Source organism: Telopea speciosissima, chromosome 1 (genome assembly GCF_018873765.1).
Source record: "Telopea speciosissima isolate NSW1024214 ecotype Mountain lineage chromosome 1, Tspe_v1, whole genome shotgun sequence".
NCBI classification, from domain to species: domain Eukaryota; kingdom Viridiplantae; phylum Streptophyta; class Magnoliopsida; order Proteales; family Proteaceae; genus Telopea; species Telopea speciosissima.
This window is the reverse complement of record NC_057916.1, coordinates 84,455,763-84,479,028: the sequence shown is the minus strand read 5'-3', so window position 1 is coordinate 84,479,028 and position 23,266 is coordinate 84,455,763. Positions and strand designations below refer to the sequence as shown.

At 41.0% G+C, this 23,266-nt stretch overlaps 2 protein-coding genes across 6 annotated transcripts; both read left to right on the top strand.

The window, feature by feature from the left end:
- The first annotated feature begins 834 nt into the window (after positions 1–834).
- LOC122663115 lies at positions 835–7,672 on the top strand. 3 transcript variants are annotated; one of them, XM_043858825.1, is made up of 6 exons: positions 835–1,251; positions 1,388–2,194; positions 2,225–3,842; positions 4,495–4,555; positions 4,655–4,878; positions 7,541–7,672. In XM_043858825.1, exons 1-6 carry the CDS (start codon positions 1,137–1,139, stop codon positions 7,593–7,595), a joined length of 2,880 nt encoding a protein of 959 aa, XP_043714760.1. In that variant the 5' UTR covers positions 835–1,136; the 3' UTR covers positions 7,596–7,672. The 3 variants fall into 3 exon arrangements, with proteins under 3 accessions (XP_043714760.1, XP_043714764.1, XP_043714754.1); XM_043858829.1 differs by having other exon boundaries at positions 836–1,251; positions 1,388–1,399; positions 1,577–3,842; XM_043858819.1 differs by having other exon boundaries at positions 836–1,251; positions 1,388–3,842.
- A 3,671-nt stretch (positions 7,673–11,343) lies between these two features.
- Positions 11,344–22,016, top strand: LOC122663133 (protein trichome birefringence-like 25). 3 transcript variants are annotated; one of them, XM_043858847.1, is made up of 4 exons: positions 11,344–11,657; positions 11,853–11,931; positions 12,202–12,479; positions 20,939–22,016. In XM_043858847.1, the coding sequence occupies exons 1-4, from the start codon at positions 11,463–11,465 to the stop codon at positions 21,713–21,715; spliced, it is 1,329 nt and encodes a 442-aa protein (XP_043714782.1). In that variant the 5' UTR covers positions 11,344–11,462; the 3' UTR covers positions 21,716–22,016. The 3 variants fall into 3 exon arrangements, with proteins under 3 accessions (XP_043714782.1, XP_043714770.1, XP_043714776.1); XM_043858835.1 differs by lacking the exon at positions 11,853–11,931 and adding an exon at positions 11,742–11,820 and having other exon boundaries at positions 11,344–11,669; positions 12,184–12,479; XM_043858841.1 differs by lacking the exon at positions 11,344–11,657 and adding an exon at positions 11,765–11,783 and having other exon boundaries at positions 11,862–11,931.
- Positions 22,017–23,266: the final 1,250 nt, after the last annotated feature.

The window sequence follows — 23,266 nt, the reverse complement described above, 5'->3', positions numbered from 1 at the left end:
ACCAGAGGCAAGTGAGCCCGAGTTTGGGCGATCCCGATCCGATCCTAGATTACGAACCGTACTCGGACGGGTTTTTCTCCTTGTTTAATCAACTTACGAAGTTGGCTCAACTATTCTTCTTCGTTTCTAAGTCAAGTGTCAGAGGAACAATTCGCGCCAAATAATCAGCCCATTGCGCAGAAAGGGTAGTCTTTAGCGTTCTTCTTTTGCTTTCCAAGCTTTTGTTTCTCCTGACTTTTCCATTTCTAAGATTATCTCCTTTAGTCCCTTCTTTCTTTTTGCTGTAATTGTTTGGAATTGATTTGAATATTATGATTGATGAACGTTGGGATTGAGACTTTGGGAGGCGATGATGGGGTCCAACTGAGCTGAGCGCACTCCAAACCAAAACCAGACTTTCTTTTTTCCAACCCTTCACAGGAAATTCGCAGGAAGTCTCCAAAAAGCTTCTGGTTGTGTTATTATTTCCTAACAATTACTGTAACGTCTCTTTTTCACACACCAGAAACCATTGAAAACGAGGGGGAGGGGAAGAAGAAAGAAAAACTGAAACAGTAAAAGAGGGCTTCTGCTTTCGTTTCAAACGAGGTTAATGTGAAAAGAGCTTTCAAGGGAAATGGAAATCCTAGAGCAACGCTCATCTCACCATGTTTCTTCTTAACCTGTTCTTGAAATGAACCTACAGAGGATAGGAGATAGAAAAGATTAACACGTGTTATAGTCCCGTTGGAGTGTAGTACTAGGGACCCCATTAGCATTCCCCAAGCTCCAGAACTCTGGTCTCTGGGTTGTCATTTCTCAATCAGAGTATCCCGAAATGGAAGTTTGTTTGATCTTCTCTGGTTTGTTCTTTTCCCATTTTTGTTCCCAGTAGAATGTCGTTACCACGATTTTTCTTTCTTTAATCCAGGGAAGGGGATAGTAAAAAAAGAGTTGCTGGGATTTTGTGGGTTTAATGTCAATGTTCAACCAGAAATTAATATGAACTGAGCCGCGGAAATCGTTCTATTCGGGGTTTTGATGGTTTTCTTCGTGTAATGCAATGTTGGATTTCTAGGAAGCTCCTGTTCTTCGAACTCCCGTAGCAGTTCTGCTACTTTGTCTGCCTCTGTTTCTCTTCCTTCGGATTATCGGACATGGCGGAAGAAACGAAATTCCGGGTGGTCCGTTGCCCTAAGTGTGAGAATCTACTACCGGAGCTACCTGATTACACGGTCTACCAATGTGGTGGATGTGGTGCTGTTCTTCGAGGTGGGCAAGTCATCACTTTTCCCTTTTCTCTTTGTATTCTTCTTTCTTTTTTTTTTTTCTGTTGTGTTATGTTCTCTTTGCACCTTTTTCATTTTCAGTAATTTTAAGAGTAGTACTCTGGTTTTGTACAATACAGCAAAGAAACAAACTTCCGCCACTGAAGCATCGGAAAAATCTGATGAAGAGAGGATCAGGCCTAGAGGGGATTCCGCTAAACCGGAGCGATTTTCTGACGAAGGAGCAGCCAATTTGACTGATACTTCTGGTACGGATAAGGAGAACGATGGCCCTGAACTAGAACGCAGGAGGAGAAGGCCCAGAGTCCTGTCTGAAAGAGCAGCTAGCTCAAATGCTTGTTCTTCCTCCTCTTCTTCCAGGCCTGAAAATAGGGAGGTTTTGAGTAATGGTAATGGACGAGGGATTGACGCCATGGTGGGAAAGGAACCCATGTATAGGTATTCCTCCAAAGCTCCAGCCGAAGATTGGGTCATGGTGAATGATCAAGAGATGAACTTAAAAAGGGACGAATTGGCTAAAGCCCAGATGGGGAAAGAAGTTGGTGTACTAAAATCCCAAACCACAAGTGCGAGCAGGCCATGGGGATCCGGGCAAATTCCTGAGAAACGGAGCAGTGAGAGGGAGGGGTCGATGCTGTTTCGGAGAAACCCCGAAGCCGTGGTTGAAGATGTTAGATTTTCGACTCGTCGGTGTCCTGAAGAAGGCCCATCAAACTACCACCGGGGTTTCTCTTTTGGCTATGGCGAGCCAATAAAGAATCAGAGCAATCTTGATGGACCCAGTAGAGTTGAGTACCTCGAACAAGATCGAGCAGAGCTTCTGAGAAAGCTGGATGAGCTAAAAGATCAACTCAGTAGATCTTGCAATATAGCGGGGAAAACAAAAGAAGGGGTACCTGTGGATAGGAGAATGGTTCCTCCTCCTCCTCCTCCCCCTCCCCCTCCCCCTCCCCCTCCGGCTCCTTATGGCGGTCATGGTGCTTGGCTTCCAGAGGGCCTTGCGGGACCAAGTCGAGCTTCCATGCCATCTTTTGCTCCAGATAAACACGTCCCCAGGCGGCCTTATTTTAGTCAGGGCCATGAATCGATTCCTTTGATGAATAGGCATCATGTAGATATGCAGCAGAACTTCCATCCTCCATTGCACACCCCAAATGAGATTCCAGGTTACGGGGAATCATTCGGACCCCAGATGCTCAGGAGAGCTCCTCATCAACCTCCCCGTCAGTACTCTCAACGGCCATCTCATGAATACTTCTCTGGACACTATGTGGATATTGATTCGGATCCCTTGGCACTGCATCCGCACAATTCCTTCTTTGATCAGGCTACATGCTCTTGTTTACATTGCTACAACAAACAATGGCAAGTTCCTGGGCAAATCCCCCCTCCTGTGTACTGTAATAGGAGGTACCCAGATGTTCCAACCAACTCCATGTTCACCCATCTTGAAACTTCTGTTCCACTTGGTTCACGGGGTTACAATCCTAGAGCCTTCAATCTTCCTGTGTGTTCTCGTGAATCACATAACCATGCAAGAAGACCAAGTCTTCTTGATTCTAATGTGGGTGGTTTTAATCGAGGTCGTCCCCAAAGGGTGGTGATAGCAAATAGGAATGGACACCATTGCCGTCCCATAGCTGGAGGTGCACCATTTATAACATGCCATAATTGCTTTGAGTTGCTGCGATTACCTAAGAAACTTCTTTTGATGGAGAGGAATGAACAGAAAGTGCGGTGTGGTGCCTGCTCTACTGAAATCCCAATTGCAGTTGAGAACAAGAGGCTGCTTGTTTCTGTTCCTGATGAAACCAAACAAACTCCTACGGAGCTCCCTGGTGGCTCTAATGAGGTAGCAAAAGGTCTTTCTCTTCGTAATGGTTACACAAACGGGGCTAGCATGAACTCCTACTCTGATGACTATGATAATTCTGATTACTTTAAGTTTACAGATGCTGAGCATGCTTTGTTGGCAGAAGACCATAGGTTGAACTTAAGTGAGTCCATGAAGGTGAATGATCTGCTTTCTTCATCTTCGACTCCCTCTGAGGATGAGGAGAGCCCAGATAGTGTGATTACTAAGAGAGAGCTGTCCAACGCAGCAAAGCTGCCTCTGCAAGCAAATGTGACTCCTGTAGTTCCAGGATCACCCCTCCGGGGGCATTCTGATCATGCTTCTTCCAATCATGTGGTGAACAAATTGGAAAGGGGGAGTAGGAGTAAACGTTTGGATCAGGAAAAGGTGGTTCTGAATAAGGTCACCTTCAGACAAGATTCTTTGAAAGATGCATCAGTAGCTACTGAGATGGAGGTTTCATTCAATGAATATTCAAATGCTGGAATGTCTCAGGATTCTGGGGAGGCAAGCAAAGAGGAATATCAACCAAGGGTCAGCAAGGGGGGTGAATCATTCTTTGCTGGCCTTATCAAGAAGAGCTTTAGGGACTTCTCTAAATCTAATCAAACAGTAGACAATGGCAAAGCTATTGTATCTATTAATGGACATCCTATTCCAGATCGTTTAGTCAGGAAGGCTGAAAAGCTAGCTGGACCAATTCATCCTGGACAATACTGGTAAGCATACCAACACATGCAACTTTAATTGCATTCTTATCTTAGCATTCTTGCCTTGTACAGGTGGTATGAAAGTCGTTATATCATTTATATTGGTAGCACACTAGCACATCAATGCATGGATAAGCTCTAAACAGCCACCTTTGCATGCATATGTGTTTTGATTTCTTTGTGTTAGTGTGAGTCATGATAACACTACCTTCAGAGGAGAAATCAAGGAGGAAATATAATAACTTGTGGATTTATTTTAATGAGAAAACAAATCAACTAAATGAAGCTTTTCTCAACTAAAGAGGATGGCTACATGAATCCTGTTTCTCCATTCAAGGCAAATGTTCAGGATTTCTGCTAGAAGGTTTGGCTTTGGATTTTCATGGTACCTAGACTTGGGACCAGCAATATAATTAAAATTGTTTTAAGAGTGCTGGCATTGAAGACAACAATTTTTTTTCAGGGTAATTTTTCATGTCTCATGGTTCAAAAGATTAAGCTGGTGTCCAAATAAATTAGCAGGTTGCCTGAAAGTTTCTGAGATACTCTATAATGGTCTTGAATTTCGTTTTGTTTCAAGTTTGCAAATTAGTGTAATGCACCATCTTTTTCCTTTGAAAGGTAGTCATGTTCTTTTGCTCTTTCATCTGCCCTGAAACAGGTATGATTTCCGAGCTGGATTTTGGGGCGTGATCGGTCAGTCTTGTCTTGGCATAATACCAGTAAGATTGGATAATCAATTGGCATACAGTAGTTAACCATTATTTGGTTTAGAGGTATGTTACTGACCATATTGACTAAGCATGTTATTCGTTTCTCAGCCATTTATTGAAGAATTCAACTACCCAATGCCCAAAAACTGTGCTGGTGGAAATACTGGAGTTTTTGTGAATGGGAGAGAGCTTCATCAAACAGATTTGGATTTACTTGCTGGCAGAGGACTCCCAACTACTAGAGATAAATCATATATTGTTGAGATTTCTGGGAAAGTTCTGGATGAGGATTCTGGAGAAGAGCTTGATAGCCTTGGAAAACTTGCCCCAACGTAAGTTCCAATCCCTTCCAACATAGATTGAATGTTCTTTATTTGTTATTAATCATTAATTAGGATTATTTTCTCATATTGTTATGGTATTTCCTTTTGTGGGCCTGACAACCATCCACATATGTCGATGGTAGTTATTTTGTATCAAAGGTTGGGCATTGGAAGGCTCATGCTGTATAATTTTTGCATAAATTTCGTTGAGAGTCTTGAGACAGATGGTTTAATTGGCTCAGCATTAGAGAAATTAGAATCTGAATTATAGATAAAATTTAGCTGCTACTGGGCTAGCAGCTACTTTTCTGCTACCCGTACGTGGCACTGCCTCAGTTTAGCCACGTGTACAACTCCAATATTTAAGGCTGAAAATCAATCTAATGGAACGAGCTCCTTTACCCTTGTTGTTAATCAATATTTAATTCCTGTTTTACACTTTTGTTTAAGGTCAAATAGAAATTAAACACCCCAAAATTAAACCCACCATCTCCCATTCGTCTCGTTCTTGTTCTTGTTCTTCTTCGCCCCACATCCCAGCCCAACCCTGCCTTGCACCCTTTCTTCATCCCACCCCACCCTCCTCTGCGCAGCTAAATTTTATCCCATGTTTCGCATTCTTCCCCTTATTACACCACAAACAAGATATTCCAATTAGGGGACCACTTGAAGAGTGTTCTAAATCAATTACTGACAGGAAAAAGAAAAGAATGAGAAAAACAGAGGACTCTGAAGCTGAAACCAGTAAAAGGGGAACACAGATGAACAGAAATAATTCTAGACATGTCCATGAATAAGATCTACTTGCAAGTTCATTTCTTGGTTTGGTTCTGGCAGCTCCAATGAAAATTGACTTGAGCAGAAGCCAGAATTCATCATCTCTGCACAAAAAAGAGCTCCACAAACTTATTCACTTCCAGTGATCTCCTTGGATCAACTGTTGTGGCTGATCTAATTCATTTGGTGGGAAAAGCATTCTAATGAACTTGCTTTAAAATTTCAAGTTGTGTGGAGGCCGAATGGCCTAATTCTTTACTATTTATTTCTTACTAGTGGCAAGTCCCAGGGGCTACCATTGCAAGGGGAAAAGAAAGTACAATACTTTCCTCATTTTCCTCCCAAAACGAGTCATAAAGAAATTTTCTACGAAGCAGAATTTTCCTTCCAACGGAAAGTGTAATTTTATTGTCAGTGATGTACTTACTGAAACACCTTCTCAAACCAGTACTCATTGTCAGTAATGTACTTAAATACCTTGCACATGTTAGGAGGGCAACGATTGTAGATACACAGATCAGCTTGTGTCACCAAGTGTCTGCAGTTCTCCTCAAATTACCTGGATTTCAAGCACATGCTTGTGGCCTACCCTACCTGGATTTCAAGCAAAAGCAATGATGCCAAGTGCATTGAGGATACTTCTTGGAGATCTCAGACTTGGGTTGCAATGGCTCATAAGAAGCACCGGCCACCCTACCCAAAAATTAATCTCCCATATGATGGTATAGTGGGGCTGTCAGTAATTGATTTAGAACACTCTTCAAGGGTCCCCTAATTGGAATGACTATCTTGTTTGTGGTTTGGACTTAATTGGGGGAAGAATGTGAAGCATGGGATAAAATTTGGCTGGGCAGGGGAGGGTGTGGTGGGGTTGTGGGTTGGGATGAAGAAAGGGTGCAAGCCAGGGCAGGGCTGTGGGATGGGGTGGGGTTGCGGTGCAAGGCGAGGGAGGCGGCGATTCTGCCAAAGAAGAAGAAGAAGCTTGTGGGGTTTAATTTCTATTTTACCCTAAATAAAAAGGTAGAACAATTATATATTAATTAACGATAAGGGTAAAGGAGCTTGATCTGTTAGATTGGGTTTCAGCCTTAAATATTGGAGTTTTACATGTGGCTGCACTGTGACAGTGCCTCATATGGGTAGCAGGAGCAGCTAAATTTAATCCTGGATTATGGCCAAATCAGTTTAACCATGGTTTTCTGTTTTTTTTTTCAATTTTTAGTGAAGTTCTCTTTCATTGTTGAGCTAGGCCCATCATTATCATGTTGATCCTTTACTTGGAGGTCTTGCTGCTATTTTCTTCTGTATGAACATTATTTGTTGAAAGCTCCTCAATTTAGATGAAATTCTAAATGTCATTCAAGCTCATAAAGCAACTTGGCTACTCCATGTTTTCTTGTTTGGAGAAAAAAGAAAAAAAATAGTGCTATCATCTTGAAGCATTTTAAATTGTAAATTTTCATTTTAGATGAAATTCTAAATGTCATTCGAGCTCATAAAGCAACTTAATGGCTACCCCATGTTTTCTTGTTTGGAGAACAAAGAAAAAAAACAGTGCTATCATCTTGAAGCATTTTAAATTGTAAAATTTGGGCAGAGTTGAGAAGGTGAAGCATGTTTTTTTTTTTTAAAAAAAAAAATCGAGTTCTCTTTCATTGTAAAGCTAGGCCCATCATTATCACGTTGATCCTTTGCTTGGAAGTCTAGCTGCTATTTTCTTCTGTATGATCATTATTTGTTGAAAGCACCTCGTTTTAGATAAAATTAGATAAAACTCTAAATGTCATTTGAGCTCATAAAGCAACTTGAGGGCTACTCCATGTTTTATTGTTTGAAATAAATAAATAAATGGTGCTATCATCTTGAAGCGTTTTAAATTGTTAATTTTGCACAGAGTTGAGAAGGTGAAGCATGGATTCGGCATGCGGGTTCCTAGAGTGGTTGTGTAGATGCTGTGTGCGTTGCATAACAGCTCCAGCTGCCGGTGACATGAGGAAGAATTTGAAGCTGATCTGTATTTTGGAAGTAGGTGCCTGAGCTGTTTGTTTCAAAATCAATTAGGGATGTTTTCATGGTTTTCATTTTCATTCAGGGGTGGGGGGTTTGGGGGGGGGGGGGAGGGAATTATTTGTGTTTGAAATACTGGTCACGATGTAAATCTGAGACCATTTGCTGCTTCTGATGGGTTCTATGTTTCTTTCAGGAAAAGGGATGGGGATGGGGATGGGGATGGGGTGGGGGTGGGGGGGGGGGGGGTTGGGATAGAGTAAAGAAAGATGGGTTCTCTCATCTCTGTATTTCACATGTAATTGTAGTTTTCTCCTTGTGAGTATTGAAGGTGATTGTGTATTTAAGTTGTTTTTCTTTTTTCCTTTCCTTCTACTGCATCTGAAGTACACATGCTGGTTATAGAATTGGGAAAATTACATGATTAGCTACTTTTGGGTTTTCATTTACAAAACTGTCCACCCTATGTTTGAGTTAACAAAAATAGACAAAAACAAGTTTAGTTTTACAAAACTAGACAAAAACAGTGACTCCGTCCTTCCTCGGCAGTTCCCCTTTGAAAAAATCTCTTTTTTTTCCCTTTGTTACTTGGGGTAGCAGAGAATGGCGGTGGCTGGGACAAGGGTAGGGTTGCAAGGAACGGAGGATGCCTGGGCGAGAAGGCACTGACAGGGGTAAAAATGTCTAAAATAGTAAGTATGGGAAGGAGAGACACTATTTTGTCAGTTTTGTAAACCTTAACTTGCTTTTGTCTATTTTTGTTAACTCATACATAGGGTGGACAGTTTTGTAAATAAAAACCCAAAAATAGCTAATCATGTAATTTTCCCTATAGAATTCCATATCTTGAGAATTGGAGCAAAATTGACCCAAGATGATGATCCCAACCATCAAAATTACCAAAACTATTTTGCTTCCTTTGTAGGAAGCAAAAGAAAGGGTACTGTTATTCAACCTCCTTCTCAACAACTCTTCCTTTCATGTTGGGTGTTTAGTTCCTATCATGTTCTAACGGGAAAAAAAAAAAAAAAAGTTCCTATCATCTTCTTCATAATTGCCCCAATGTACGTCTTGGGATATGTTGGGTTGCTTTAATGGATGGATTCATGGAACTACAGTCGTTGAACACGGCCCAATGTTCTGAGCTTTACAGTCCGTACGTTTGGAGCCCAAGCTCAAGCACAGTTACGTGACTGCACCCAATGTAGCTCCCTGCCATTCCCTTTGTTGCTTCTGCATTCAGTTGTCATTCTTGAGTTGAAATTTGAAAAGTTGCTCCAGAGAATCCTTTCTCTCTCCATGTTGGATCCATGCCATGCATTTATTTCTCACTGTTGCAGCCAATTTCTACCATTAAAAGGGAGATCCTGTGCTTTCTGTGACGAAATGTGCCCTTTTTCGTCTGTAGAATGTTTGTAATTTTCCATCTGGTTTTCTCTTTGGAGTATGGAGCTTGCTTTTATTTTCAAATGACGATGAGTTCCTTTTGTGTATTTCGCTGCAGCAAAAGTCCCTATCCTCAAGAAGGGGATCCAATCAAGGTTCAAATGTGATCGACCTCACCCCATTCTGAGTCGAGTCGGAACCGGTCCAGAGTTGGGCTGAACCCTAAACATGTAGCACGGATCGAACAGTGATTGGGATCGGGATTGGGCTTGGGAAATTCGGATCCGAGTCGACTGATTCCCGCCGATCCGATCCCTATTCTCGAAACTGTTACCAAATATTGGCTTAACTACTGTATGCCCACAGATTAGTCAATCTTACCTGTTTCAGGGCAGATGAAAGAGCACGACACCACCGGAGTGCAAATTTCAGTTTACGTCCTCTCACATAATGAGCTATGGGATCTACACTGATACTCTCATCTGCCTCCTTTTTTACTCATAACTCACAAGGCTCCATGGTATAAGGATTTCTCTCCACATTGGCTAATTGGCATTACTGGGAAATCTCTCCCTATCAGCATAAAGGGCAAGGGAAACAAGAGAGTAAGGTTACGAGGGTCAAGCCCAATTTGATCTAAATTGATCTGAGTAGTGAGGATCAAGCCCATTGCAATCCGAATTCTGATCCAATTCTTGAACCATGGTCCAATTCGACTTCCTCGTAGATTTAAAACCTTTCTAACACGGCGGTGTTGCATGTATTAAAACAACATTCAGTTAATATGGTATCATACATGCGACCACATGATCAGAAAAAGAGAAAGAGATGTTGTTTATTATGTGAACAGGATATAAAGGAATCTGCATAAGGGCTGTGTAGCAATCTAAAACGTTGTGAAGCTGACATATTAATCCTCCATGAAAAGAACATTGGAGCTTGCTTGCTTGAGTTAATCTCTTTCTTTTTTCCTTGGCTTTATTTATTTGAACTTATCATTTACCTAATATAGTTATAAGGTAACAATCTGGTGTCCCATCGTACGTAAAAGAAGGTTTTTTTTTTCTCTTAAAAAAACGATGGGCCAACCCACCAAGAATGTATGCTTTGCTTGTGAAACAAAAAAGGCTCATCATGCTTTGTGATTTGTGAAGAAAACCAAGCAAAACTTTCCCCAAAGGCAAAAGTAATCCCAGATTAGGGGACCCATTTCCTTTCCTAATTAAATAACCCCACCAGCCACCCTTAATAAAACTCCCAAATATGAATTTAAAAAGGTATGTAGGTCATAGCCTCCTACATAATTTTCTTCATTATTATGGAAATGACTTTTTTTCTATAATAATCAGTAGTGAAAAGATTTCCACGATGCCAGTGTGGGGATTTTTTCCCATGGCTACACACATAAGGATGTCAATCATGATTTAGTTCATGGTATCAGATTCGGGATCGATCACTCTTAGAAACCAATATGTGATTGGATATGGATCAACATGGTATTAGACGATTTTGCTGACATGATTCAGGATAATTAAGATCGATGAGAGGGACCACAATCATATGGGTAGGTGTGGCACATTTAAAATCACCAACTCCCTAATTATACAAAGTCACAAATGTTAAATTTCAGCTTGAATCTGGCGAACCCATCGAAATGATCAGAAAAACAAAACAAATCAAACCAAACATACAATGGTTTGGTTGAATTATAAAAATAGAATGATAATTTAGGTATTTTAAAACACATGGGTTGTCTATTTAGAAGAGTAGGGTGGTCATTTTATCCATCCTCATGTGTCTGGGTGCAGCCTGCGTTGCTGCACAAAGAACATTTAGTCTTTAAAACATTAAGAAAAAAAGAGACGTCTTTGAGAGAATCAAAAAAAAAATTTCTTGAGCAAAGTGGATAAGCCATAGAAATTTTCCTTTTCTTTATCCATGCATGAAAAATATTTATTTATTCTATAAAAAAAATAGTTATTTATAATAAAAATAATTGAATGCATGAAATATATTTAATTGAATTAGTTTATGAAATTTGACATATGTCTCCAAGAATCCCCACTTCTCATGTAGATTTCAGATTAAATTGAAGATTGGTAATAAATAAACAGTTTTATTGTTGACTGCAGCACAGAATTGGTCGGCAGCTAACCATCTGCTGCTATATATCCAGCTGTTACTGGTTTGGCTCCTTCTACACTACTAAATCACTTCAACCAAGTAACAGATCGGCCTTTTTACATTTCTATCCCCTCATTCTCTCTCTCTCTCTCTCTCTCTGTCTGTGTGTGTGTTTGGGTTGTGGAGCCCTGGATATTTACTGATATTGTCGGAAGCTCTACATTTTGTACCATTAGATGAACGATTAGGTTTTGGTTAATCTGTTCTTGTTTCAGATTTAGTGGGAGGAAGTTCCAGAAATGGTGAAGGAGATGAGCTTAGATTGTAGTTCATGGTCCCTTCGCATGCACAACCATGTATTAGTGAAGTTTGCCGTCTCAATCCTTCTTATGGGTCTTGCATTTCGTCTCTTCTTCTCTGATTCGATTGGTTTTTCATCTGTCCCTGAAACACCATTGTTAGAGAGAATAAAGGCTACTGAGATTACGATTCCTGTCATGACGCCGCCTTCTGTGTCTATTCCGGAGATTGAAGATCACAGACCTTCTAAAGTTAGACCATTGTTAGAGAGAACTGAGGCTTCTGAGACTACGATTCCTGTCATGACGCCGCCTCCTGTGGCTACCCCGGAGATTGAAGTTCACAGACCTTCTAAAGGTATACCATTGTTAGGGAGAAAGAGAATAGAGACTCCTGAGACTACGATTCCTGTCATGACGCCGCCTCCTATGGCTACCCCGGAGATTGAAGATCACAGACCTTCTAAAGGTACACCATTTTGGACAAATTTCAGGCTTTCAAAAATATTTTCTCTTATGGACTAATGAGTAATGTCGGAGTAAGACACTCAGAAATAAAAAAAATGAAAGCTGGGTCTTTGCTAATTATTCCTGTTTCTGTTTTCGTTTTATGCCTTCCAGGAACAGCTGCATGGGTATTTTTATTTTAATCTCTCTATTCTTATTTCCAATGATTGTTCTTGTTCTTGTACAATTTTTATTGTGAAAATTGATCTCCAAGGCACCGATTTCATTGCAGAAAAATGTGATCTTTTCACTGGAGATTGGATCCCAAATCCATCAGGTCCGATTTACACTAACGATACTTGCTATAACATCGAAGAACATCAGAATTGCATGAGTAATGGGCGCCCTGATTCTGGGTATCTATACTGGAGGTGGAATCCAAGAGATTGCGAGTTACCTCCGTTTAATGCGGAAAGATTTTTTGAGCTAATGAGACATAAATCATGGGCATTCATTGGAGATTCAATTTCTCGCAACCATGTTCAGTCCTTTCTCTGCATTCTTTCCAAGGTATCTTCTTGGGTTACTCTTTTTGTTTTGGTGAAGGCTTAGTTGATTTGCATTAGGAACACAGTGGTCCTTTTCCTTGTTTCAATTTTATTTACAGAGGATGTTTTTTCTGCCTTGAAATGCCCTGATATACTTCGATTGGAGAAACAATACCACCCTCCATAGAGCATAGTCTGAATTTTTTAAAATAATGGCATTACTGATTTTAGTGAAAATGAAGAGAAAAGAAGCCAAAGTACATTAGATACGATACAGAGAGGGAGTGATCTGCCACAGAGAGTCCAAACAATTAAACAGAGTAGTCCTTCTTGCTGATAATCTCAGCCCATCTGTCTCTGAGAACTCCCATAGTGATACCTGTGAACTCCACAAAGATGGACCCAGAAATAGAGTAAATTGGATACACTTCTTATTAGCTGTCTATGAGATGGTGCTGAGTCAATCCGGATATGTTTTTATCTTGTTTCTCAATTAGTCCTTGGACACCCTGTATCCATATCTGTATCTTCTCTTTTAGGTAAGGTAGAGATAATTGGTAGATATAATTGCTCAATCTTAGGAGCTAATTGTAGAGCTAATTGCTCTCTTATTTTGTATATAGTTACCTTCCAACCTTAATGAAAGAAATTCAATTCTATTCCATTCAAATCTAGTTTAATATGGTATCAGCCTAAAACGATCCAAGCTCTCTTTTCCAATGGCAGCCCCACCTCCAACCTCTGATCCCACTTCCCCCTACTATCTTCATAATTCTGATCAACCTGGCACCCCCCTTGTCACCCAACTACTCACAGGTGACAACTTTCCAACATGGAGTCGTGCTATCACCATGGCCCTTCAAGCGAAAAACAAACTCGGGTTCATTGATGGCACCATCGAACAACCTACCGATGATTCTATTGATCTTCCTGCCTGGAGGCGCTGCAACTCCATGGTTACCTCTTGGCTTATTCATTCCACGATCCCGTCCATTGCCAATAGCATTCTATGGACCACCAATGCACGGGATGTTTGGAACGATCTCAGCGATCGCTTTTCTCAACAAAATGCACCCCGCATATTTGAGATCAGGCGTTCCATTTCAAATCATTCCCAAGGGACTGATTCAATTTCAGCATACTACACCACCCTCAAAGCCTTCCGGGATGAGCTTTCTTCATACCGATCGCTGCCTACATGCACTTGCGGTACCATGACCACCATCAATGGGTACGTTGAAACCGATGCTCTCATTTATTTCCTTCAAGGCCTCAATGACTCTTACTCTGCTGTTCGAAGTCAAATACTTCTCATGGATCCCCTGCCAACAATGGCCAAAGCATATTCCTTACTTCTACAAGAGGAACGACAGCGTTCATTACATGAATCTCGTGCTGTTCCACTCAATCAAGCCGCCATGCCTGTACAACACTCTTCTTCTCTTACCAACAACAGCAGCAATCGTCCTCCACGCACTGGTTCCAAAGGCAACAACCGGCCTCACTATCACTGTAATTTCTGCAATATGGATGGCCACTCTGACAGTCGATGTTTCAAACAACATGGGTATCCTTCCTCTCGTTCTTCGCAGGTTACTCCTGATGGTTCCACTGCAATTCGTTCTGGTCAGGCTCTCTCCAAACCGCGGCCTCGCAATACCACTGCCCAGCCCGCTGTGCACTTGTCTCAGTCAAGCGACTCTGCCGCATCAACCACTGCTATTCCCACACTCTCAGCTGAACAGATACAGCAGCTTCTTTCTCTCCTTTCGACTGGTAATCCTCGTACTTCTCTTGCATTGCCTTCTTCATTTTTTTGGATCGTTGATACTGGGGCAACAGATCATATGGTCTCAAACTCTAATTTATTTTCCTCTCATACCCCCTTCCAAATCCCCTTCTTTTATTCGTTTACCCAATGGATCCAATGCCCCAGTCACTAATGTTGGAACAATTCCTTTATTTTCCAATATTACTCTCTCAAATGTCTTACACGTTCCTACTTTTCAATACAATTTGTTATCAATTAGTAAACTCACTGCTGAGTCTAATTGTTGTGTTATTTTTCTTCGTGATTCATGCTTGTTCCAGGACCAACTGACGAAGACGACTTTTGCGACGGGTAAAAGACATGGTGGTCTCTACTTATTGGAGTCCTCCCTTCCCATGGCTTCCGCAACACCCCCTGGTTCACATTTTGATCTTTGGCACTGGCGCCTCGGCCATCCCGCATTCTCCATTTTCCATAAATTGCAAACTATGGACAATAATATTTTTTTTTCTCATAAAGGCACATGTACCGTGCGCCCACTTGCAAAACAAACTCGTTTACCATTTTCTTCTAGTATCATTTCTACTACATCTAGTTTTGAATTAATACATCTAGACATTTGGGGTCCTTATAGTACCTTCTCCTTTTCTGGTGCTCGTTATTTCTTAACCGTGGTGGACGATTACTCACGTAGCACATGGGTTTACTTAATGACCCATAAATCAGAGACAAATTTTCTCATTCGTAATTTTTTCAACATGGTCAAGACCCAATTCAAAACCTCCATTTGCCAACTCCGTTCTGATAATGCACGGGAGTTTTTTAACAATGAAACCAGCACCCTTTTACATTCCTTGGGCATAGTGCAACAGTCTAGCTGTGTTGACACCCCACAACAAAATGCTGTTGTGGAGCGCAAACACCGCCACCTCCTTAACATTGCCCGGGCTCTTCGTTTCCAAGCCAATCTACCCTTACAATTTTGGGGAGAATGTGTTCTTACTGCTGCTTACCTAATCAACCGTTTACCAACTCCCGTGTTACATGACAAAACACCCCATGATATCCTTTTCAACAAAAAACCCATCTTCTCTCACCTTAAAGTTTTTGGATGCCTTTGTTTTGGCCGAAACACCAATATCAAACATAAATTTGATAAGCGTGCTTCTCCTGGCATATTTGTTGGGTACCCCCATGGACAAAAAGGATTCAAAATTTATGACCTTTCCACCAAAATCATTTACGTCTCTCGTGATGTAGTATTTCATGAAACCATTTTTCCTTACCAGTTATATTCATCTCCTACCACCTACCCCTCTTTTGTGTTTCCTTTACCTCCCTTTGAAATCGATAATGATACACCACCACCTACCTTCACTCCCGCTGCTCCAATTAATGCCATCAACCCAACTGGGAATACCCCACCCACTTCTCCTTCTCCACCCCCTGCCCCAATCCCTTCTACGCGCCCCTTGCGCACTCGTCAAAAGCCCAGTTATCTCAATGACTACTACTTGTCTATTGCCCAAGCGAATTCGTCTTCCACTGTTGGTCAAGGTACGTGTCACCCTCTCACTTCTTCCTTAAGTTATCATCGGTTCTCTCCATCACATTTATCTTTTCTCACTGCACTAACTGTCACCATTGAGCCTACCAGTTTTGTACAAGCAATGAAACATCAGGAGTGGCGAGACGCTATGAACACTGAGATTATTGCTCTAACCAACAATAATACATGGTCTCTTGTTCCGTTACCCGCCGGTAAGAAAGCTATTGGATCCAAGTGGGTCTTCAAAATAAAACGAAAGGCCGATGGTTCTGTGGAACGATACAAAGCTCGTTTAGTTGCTAAAGGATACACACAGATTGAAGGCCTTGATTACCATGATACATTTGCCCCTGTCGCTAAACTTGTTACTGTCCGGGTTCTTCTTACTATTGCAGTAGCTCATGGATGGCCTCTTCATCAATTAGATGTCAATAATGCCTTTTTGCATGGGGATCTTCATGAAGAAGTATACATGACTCCTCCACCTGGTTATCGTCAAAAAGGGGAGAACATTGTTTGCAAATTACAAAAGTCTTTATATGGCCTCAAACAAGCATCACGAAATTGGTTTTCAAAGTTATCCACCGCTCTACTAAGTTTTGGTTTCACTCAGTCTCAGGCTGACCACTCATTGTTCATTCTTCATCAGCAATCAGCCTCAGTCTTCGTTCTTGTCTACGTTGATGACATCCTCATAACCAGTTCGGATGCTACTTTACTTCAAGATATTAAAACCCACATTTGCGGTCAATTTCACACCAAAGATATTGGAAATCTGAAGTACTTTCTTGGCATAGAGGTTGCCCGTTCTCAACAAGGTCTTTACCTTTGCCAACGCAAGTATACTCTTGATATTCTTAATGATTGTGGCATGACTGGCGCTCGACCGACATATTTCCCAATGGAACAGAACCTCAAGCTTTCTGATTCCACAGGGACCGTTCTATCTGATCCTTCACCTTATCGGCGCTTGGTTGGTCGCTTGATTTATCTCACAGTAACAAGACCAGACATTGTCTTCACTGTCAATATTTTAAGTCAATTTATGCATCAACCTCGTCAACCACACATGGAGGCTGCAAATCGTTTACTACGATACTTAAAAGGATCTCCTGGCCAAGGGATCTTCCTTCCTACCAAATCCGATCTTTGTCTACAGGCTTTTTGTGATTCTGTTTGGGCGAGCTGTCCTATGACTTGACGCTCTACAACAGGATATTGCATTTTTCTTGGCTCAAGTCTGATTTCTTGGAAAACAAAGAAGCAGGCTACAGTTTCCCGTTCTTCTGCAGAAGCTGAGTATCGAGCCATGGCTGTCACCACTTGTGAGATTACCTGGCTCTCATACCTATTACGCGATCTACGTTTACCACCAAAGATGCCTATTCCTCTTCATTGTGATAATCAGGCAGCCCTACATATCGCTGCCAACCCGGTTTTTCATGAGCGCACCAAGCACATCGAGATAGATTGTCATGTGGTGCGAGAAAAACTACGTCAAGGCCTGATTTGCACTGCCAAAATCCCTTCTGTGATCAACTCGCGGATTTGTTTACGAAGTCCCTTGGTCGTGATCAATTTCAACATTTAAAGTCCAAGTTGGGCATTCGTGACCTACATGCTCCACCTTGAAGGGGAGTATTAGCTGTCTATGAGATGGCGCTGAGTCAATCCGGATATGTTTTTATGTTGTTTCTCAATTAGTCCTTGGACACCCTGTATCCATATCTGTATCTTCTCTTTTAGGTAAGGTAGAGATAATTGGTAGATATAATTGCTCAATCTTAGGAGCTAATTGCTCTCTTATTTTGTATATAGTTACCTTCCAACCTTAATGAAAGAAATTCAATTCTATTCCATTCAAATCTAGTTTAATACTTCTCTCTGACCTTACTGCCATCTCCAATTTATCTGCAAAGGTTCCCGTTCCTCTCTTTCAAAACTGACCAGCCTAAAGCATAATGTAAGAGCCTCTGCAATATCATCCCATTCTGAGTTTGCTGGAAATCCTGAATGATGATACTGGCATATTTGGAGGGGCAGCATTGCAATAATGTGCTAGCTATAGAAATGAATCAAGATACTAGATCTCCCCATGAATGGGCTGTAGATCAGTCAATAACTGAATAAAATGATCCATTGCTTTAGTCCTGTTTGAAACTTTATCAGACTGCATTGAGGTGCTCATCATTTTAAATGGTCGACAGGATATGTAGTACTATCTAGGAAACCCTGTGTCCTGTCCCCACTGTATGTCTTACTCAAATGCTGTTGTCAATGATCTTTCAGTATCTAGATATGATTCTCTAATTTCTCTGAGCTTCTTACATGATGGTAACTCTAGAAATCACATGACTTATTATGCTTTCTGTGGTAAGTAGTGAGTTTGCCGAATCAGACAATGCTTGTTGTCCCTTCTTTCTAAGACCCCAAATGATTCGCAAAAGGTAGCTTAATTAAATTATGCTGTCTCCAAGGTTGAACCAGCTGGTGGTTTAGGAACCTATGGAGTCGAGTATTCTCATGAGTATCAGGCATTCTGCAGCAAAGAGATCAAAATATGTCTCCAGCTGTTGTCTTCTAATTGGTTGACTCCGACTTTATTCAAATCTGGTTCGGCCTCCAAAGTTGAACCATCTGGTGATTGAGGAACCCCATGGAGTCGAGTATTCTCATGAGCATCAATCATTCTGCAGCAAAGAGATCAAGATATGTCTCCAGCTGTTGTCTTCTAATTGGTTCACTCCCACTTTATTCGAATCTGATTCTAATTGTACTTACTTACAGTGGTATTTGTGTTTTCTCCTACTCAAGGTCAGTGCATTGCCGTGTGAGCAATAATTGTCTTGTTTATCCAGATAGCTTTTATCTTTGGTACTAAAATTCTAGTTTCAGAAGCTCCTTGCTCTTTTTCTATTAAGGGTAATATATGATTTAGACCCAAAAGAGCATTCTCAATCCTAGATAAACAGCTAGCTTCTATCTTTGGTACTAAAATTAGAATTTCAGAAGCTCCTTGCTCCTTTTCTATTAAAGGTAAGATGGGAACTTGGACCCAAAAAAGCATTCTCAATCCTAATGCCTATCTTTAAGTGAACAAGTTTTACAGAGAGATGAGGAGTGGGGGAATGAGTGAAATTACAATCTCTTCTGGAATGAATGACCTCCCATCTGCTGAGTAATAAACTGCAGCCTAACACTTAGGTTTGCCTGATGGTCTGCTAAATGAGTAGCGTCCCCTTCACATGCTGAAGAATTACGAAAATATTGAGAAGATATAGGACTTGGACTCCTTTTGATATTTAAAAATCGTTGCATCTGCTGTTTCTTATCCGATTACCTTGTTACTCTTAAGATCTTAATGAGTGGTTTCATGATTAAATCTCAAGTCTCAATTCAAACCATCATTTGAAGGATTTCTTATTATTATCATCCCAGTTTGTATGTGTTGGGCATTTTCCTATTTAATTGAAACATTTTCCTCTAGCTCATTTTATATTTCATGCTATGACAATTTGTCTTGTAGTAAGAACGTAGGCATATGGTATTAACCATTTCATTTGTTGGATGGGGGTTGCAAGGTTATGTCAATACATGGGGAGATGGGATTAAGTTGATTTTGAATGCAACACTTCCAAAATTCGATACCACCAGGCCCACAGCCGGTTTTTTAAATAATGTCCTAAGATTATTCTGTTAGTATTGGAAACCAGGAATCTTTTATATATGGCTCAGATTGTGTTTATGTGATTCTAATTTTACCTTGGAAGGAATTTCGTTGGGGTGATTAGTCAACTGAAATCTTATTTGTGTTTACATTGCAATATTGAAATTCCACCCACTTCTTCTATGATAATCTCCTAAAGTGACAATTATGGAATTATAAAATAGGATGATTTTTTTTTGGCTTTTTGTGAGAGTGATGAAGTAATGGACAGGTGCCAGGCCACCCTATTTGAGAGCATTCCTTCAAGCTCCACGTAACCTACTAACAGTTCCCCATTCAGTTGAAAAAAATGACAAAGAAAGGCTGAAAAAACAGGAGCACAAAGGAATGAGAAAGGGCCTCTTTCATAGACTCACATGCCTTGGTGTATCAATGGTAATATGTTATAGGAGAGAAAAAGTAGCGAGTTGAGCTGGGTTTGTTCCTCCCCTCCTCCCCCCCTCCCTCCCTGGCATTTCCTTCCCCCTTCATTCTTTACTTTCTTATCTTTTCTTTTTTTGCAAGCAAGAGAGGGAACCAGTGTGAAAAATAGCTGGTTCCCTGGCACTTTGCTTGACATGCAACCTCGAGGCCTATGAATGGTTGGATAGGGAACTATGATTTAAGGACCTTACATGTGCTGCCAGAGGGCCACTTTGAAGACCATCAGGCCGTGTATGGTTATGACTGCCCATCAAACCACTGCTGTGTCCATTGCCAGCACCACACAACTATTGACTGTATCTGTACTACCATACAACAAGACAGGACCAGGATAAGACATTCACATATGTTGCAACATACAGCTATGGCAATTGACAAACACTAGCATGATGACCTCCTACTGACAGAACTCAAACTTCACCCAGCTCGATTAAGCCTTACCCCTCCAAGAAAAAGACGGAGAGCGGGGGAAAGAACAAGAAGAAAAAAAGCCTTATCCCAATTACGTGGGTTTGGCTAAAACTGCCAAGCTAAAAAATAAACAGCTACCATTGTTATCACAACTGATTAACAGATCCAGCATATGTTTGCTTTTGTAGGGTTTTTCACTGCCCGGGTGTTCTCTAATAGTTTGGGTCTGCTGGTTATTCCATTGCTTCAACAAATTTTACATTTTAGAGAAAACTGGTTTTGCTACATCATAATCTGCATCAGATTCTAGTCTTTGCTGAATTACTGGCAAGCCTTGTTCTGAAAATATGTCTAATTTTGATGGACCTCAAGGAGTACCGTAGGTTATGATGGTCATCATTGGGTAATTTCACTATGCAGTACTGAATGTTTGTTTCTTCCCATGTAAAATTGGGTAATTGATGACCAATGATATACTTATCTAGGGAAGAAGAAAAGAGATTTCTTTTTTTTTTGTTTTGTTTGGGGGGGTGTGTGTGTGGTTAGGCTTGTTTCAAAGGGGTAGGGTTATTAATCATGCTGAATTTTCATGTGGTACAGGTAGAGAAACCAGTTTTAGTCTATCATGACAAGGAATACAAATCCAAGAGGTGGCACTTTCCCTCCAACAATTTCACCCTCTCAGTGTTCTGGTCCCCTTTCCTTGTACAAGCCATTACATTTGAAGACAACAATGGTGTGGCAACATCTGAGATCCAGCTTTATCTTGATAAACTTGATAAAAAATGGACAGACCAATATCAGAACTTTGATTATATTGTCATTTCTGGAGGCAAATGGTTTCTCAAGACTGCAATCTACTATGAGAACGACACAATCGTGGGCTGCCACTACTGTCCCGGGAAGAACTTGACAGAGCTGGGATTCGACAATGTATATCGCAAAGTTCTTCAGCTGGTGCTTAACTTATTCGTAACATCCAATCACAAGGGATTGGTTTTTTTAAGGACCAGCACCCCAGATCACTTTGAGAATGGGGAATGGTTCAGCGGAGGGACTTGCAATAGAACGGTACCTTTTAAAGAAGGTGGGATTGATTTGAAAGATGTAGACACTGTTCTTCGCAACATTGAGTTACAGGAATATGAGAAGGCAGTGGCAGCCTTGGGATCTGCGGCAGATTTGAAACTAAAGTTTTTGGACACTACCCGACTTTCTTTGCTCAGGCCTGATGGGCATCCAGGACCTTACAGGAACCCACACCCATTTGCGAACGGCAAAAATTCCAAAGTTCAGAATGACTGCTTGCATTGGTGCTTGCCTGGGCCTATTGATGCCTGGAATGATCTGGTTATGGAAATGGTGGTAAATAGTTGAAGACGTAGCTACGGATTCAAGCCTTGGTATCTTCAGGTTTTTCGAGATTCTCAGATTCTGCAGATGTTTCATCAACAAGCTGAGGGAGTGATGGAAAACTGCCACAAGCTGTGAATACCTTCCAAGTTCCAACCATTCTTTCCCGGGCTGTCTCTGTATCGGCTGTGATTTGTATGTTGTATTGTCAATTGGGTGAAAAGGAAGGTCTATTCCCTGTAAATTTAATTTAATTTTCACTAGTATCTGGTCTTGTGTCTGGAGAAACTTCGACTCAAAGCTTAAGAAGCTATTCTTTTATCACATCTCTGTTTTTCGAGAATTTGAATTTTTTGTTTGGAGGGATTTTAAGAAGAAGAGGAGAAAGTACAAACTCAAACTACAACTCTGCAAGTAATCCAAGCATCCCATCTCTTTTGCCAGGTCTAGTTTTATCCATATCAAAGGGCATCACAGAAACTCTCAGCTCCAACCAAACACCTGGTTGAAATTTCCTCCCCCTTCAACCCCGTTTAAATTTGTAATCGCTTTTGGTATCATCAGCCATGTGTCATTAACTTATTGGTTGTACCACCGATCTGGGTTGGTATTGGATCAATATTGACAGAGACTGATACTGTGTCCGATACCGATAACTAATAAATCCACTAAACTATATTCAACCCAGGACCGATTCCCTTCGGAGGTAACGTTGTTGGGTTTTGAGCTACATTAATGCATATTGTTTATTGGACCCATAATATAAGTTACCCATTCTAGGTTTTAGTCAGGGGTGTTTCTGACCTACTACATTGTAGGGTCAGGTGAATATTATATATTCAACTCAAGGTCCCCACAGCCGTCACTTGTTATTAGGGGTGTCAATTCTAGGCCCGGCTCGGCAGGTCCGACCGAGCCCGCCCGGTTAAAGCCCGACCCGAACTGGACCGATTCTTAAACGTGTCGGGCTTAAGCCCGACACGTTTAATAATAGGGCGGTCCCGGTGTGGGGTCCTAGCCCGTCGGGCGCCCGACCGGACCAACCATTTTCAAGCCCGACCTAGCCCGCCCAGCTACAACCCGACCTAGCCCGACCCTTTAAGCAAACCACCCTCCATTAATCCATTTTGCCCACCTGATAACCCTCTCTCTTTTCCTATTTAACTCCTTAAAATGATTAGCTCATTAAGCTCAAATTAAATGGGCAATTCAATTGATGGGTTTTCTTAACTCAGAAAAATGTTTATATTCTTCTCCATTAAGCTTCTCATTTCATAGAATCAGAATCAGACATATACAAAAAGGGCTGGGAGTGTTCTTGCTCCAAAGAGAAAACAAATAGCAGGACGAACCCAGTACCGTCAATGATGATTGAGCTGATAAGCATAAACACTTCATAAATTTGAGTTAATTATAATTACAAAAAGAAACAAATCAGTAAATAAAAACTAATAAACATAAGTTCGTCCTTTTTATTGGTAGAAACTAATAAACATAAGTTCAGGAAAAGATTATGGTTTGAAAAATTGGGTTTGGATTTGGGTCTTGAATGTGTTTTGGTGGAAACCCATTTCT

Coding starts and splice junctions, on each gene's coding strand:
- LOC122663115 (XM_043858819.1), top strand. CDS start 1,137: ATGGCGGAAGAAACGAAATTCCGGGTGGTCCGTTGCCCTAAGTGTGAG. Junction 3,843..4,494: donor ATTCATCCTGGACAATACTG/GTAAGCATACCA, acceptor GCCCTGAAACAG/GTATGATTTCCGAGCTGGAT. Junction 4,879..7,540: donor CTTGGAAAACTTGCCCCAAC/GTAAGTTCCAAT, acceptor AATTTTGCACAG/AGTTGAGAAGGTGAAGCATG.
- LOC122663133 (XM_043858835.1), top strand. CDS start 11,463: ATGGTGAAGGAGATGAGCTTAGATTGTAGTTCATGGTCCCTTCGCATG. Junction 11,670..11,741: donor CGATTCCTGTCATGACGCCG/CCTTCTGTGTCT, acceptor GAGAGAACTGAG/GCTTCTGAGACTACGATTCC. Junction 12,480..20,938: donor TTCTCTGCATTCTTTCCAAG/GTATCTTCTTGG, acceptor CATGTGGTACAG/GTAGAGAAACCAGTTTTAGT.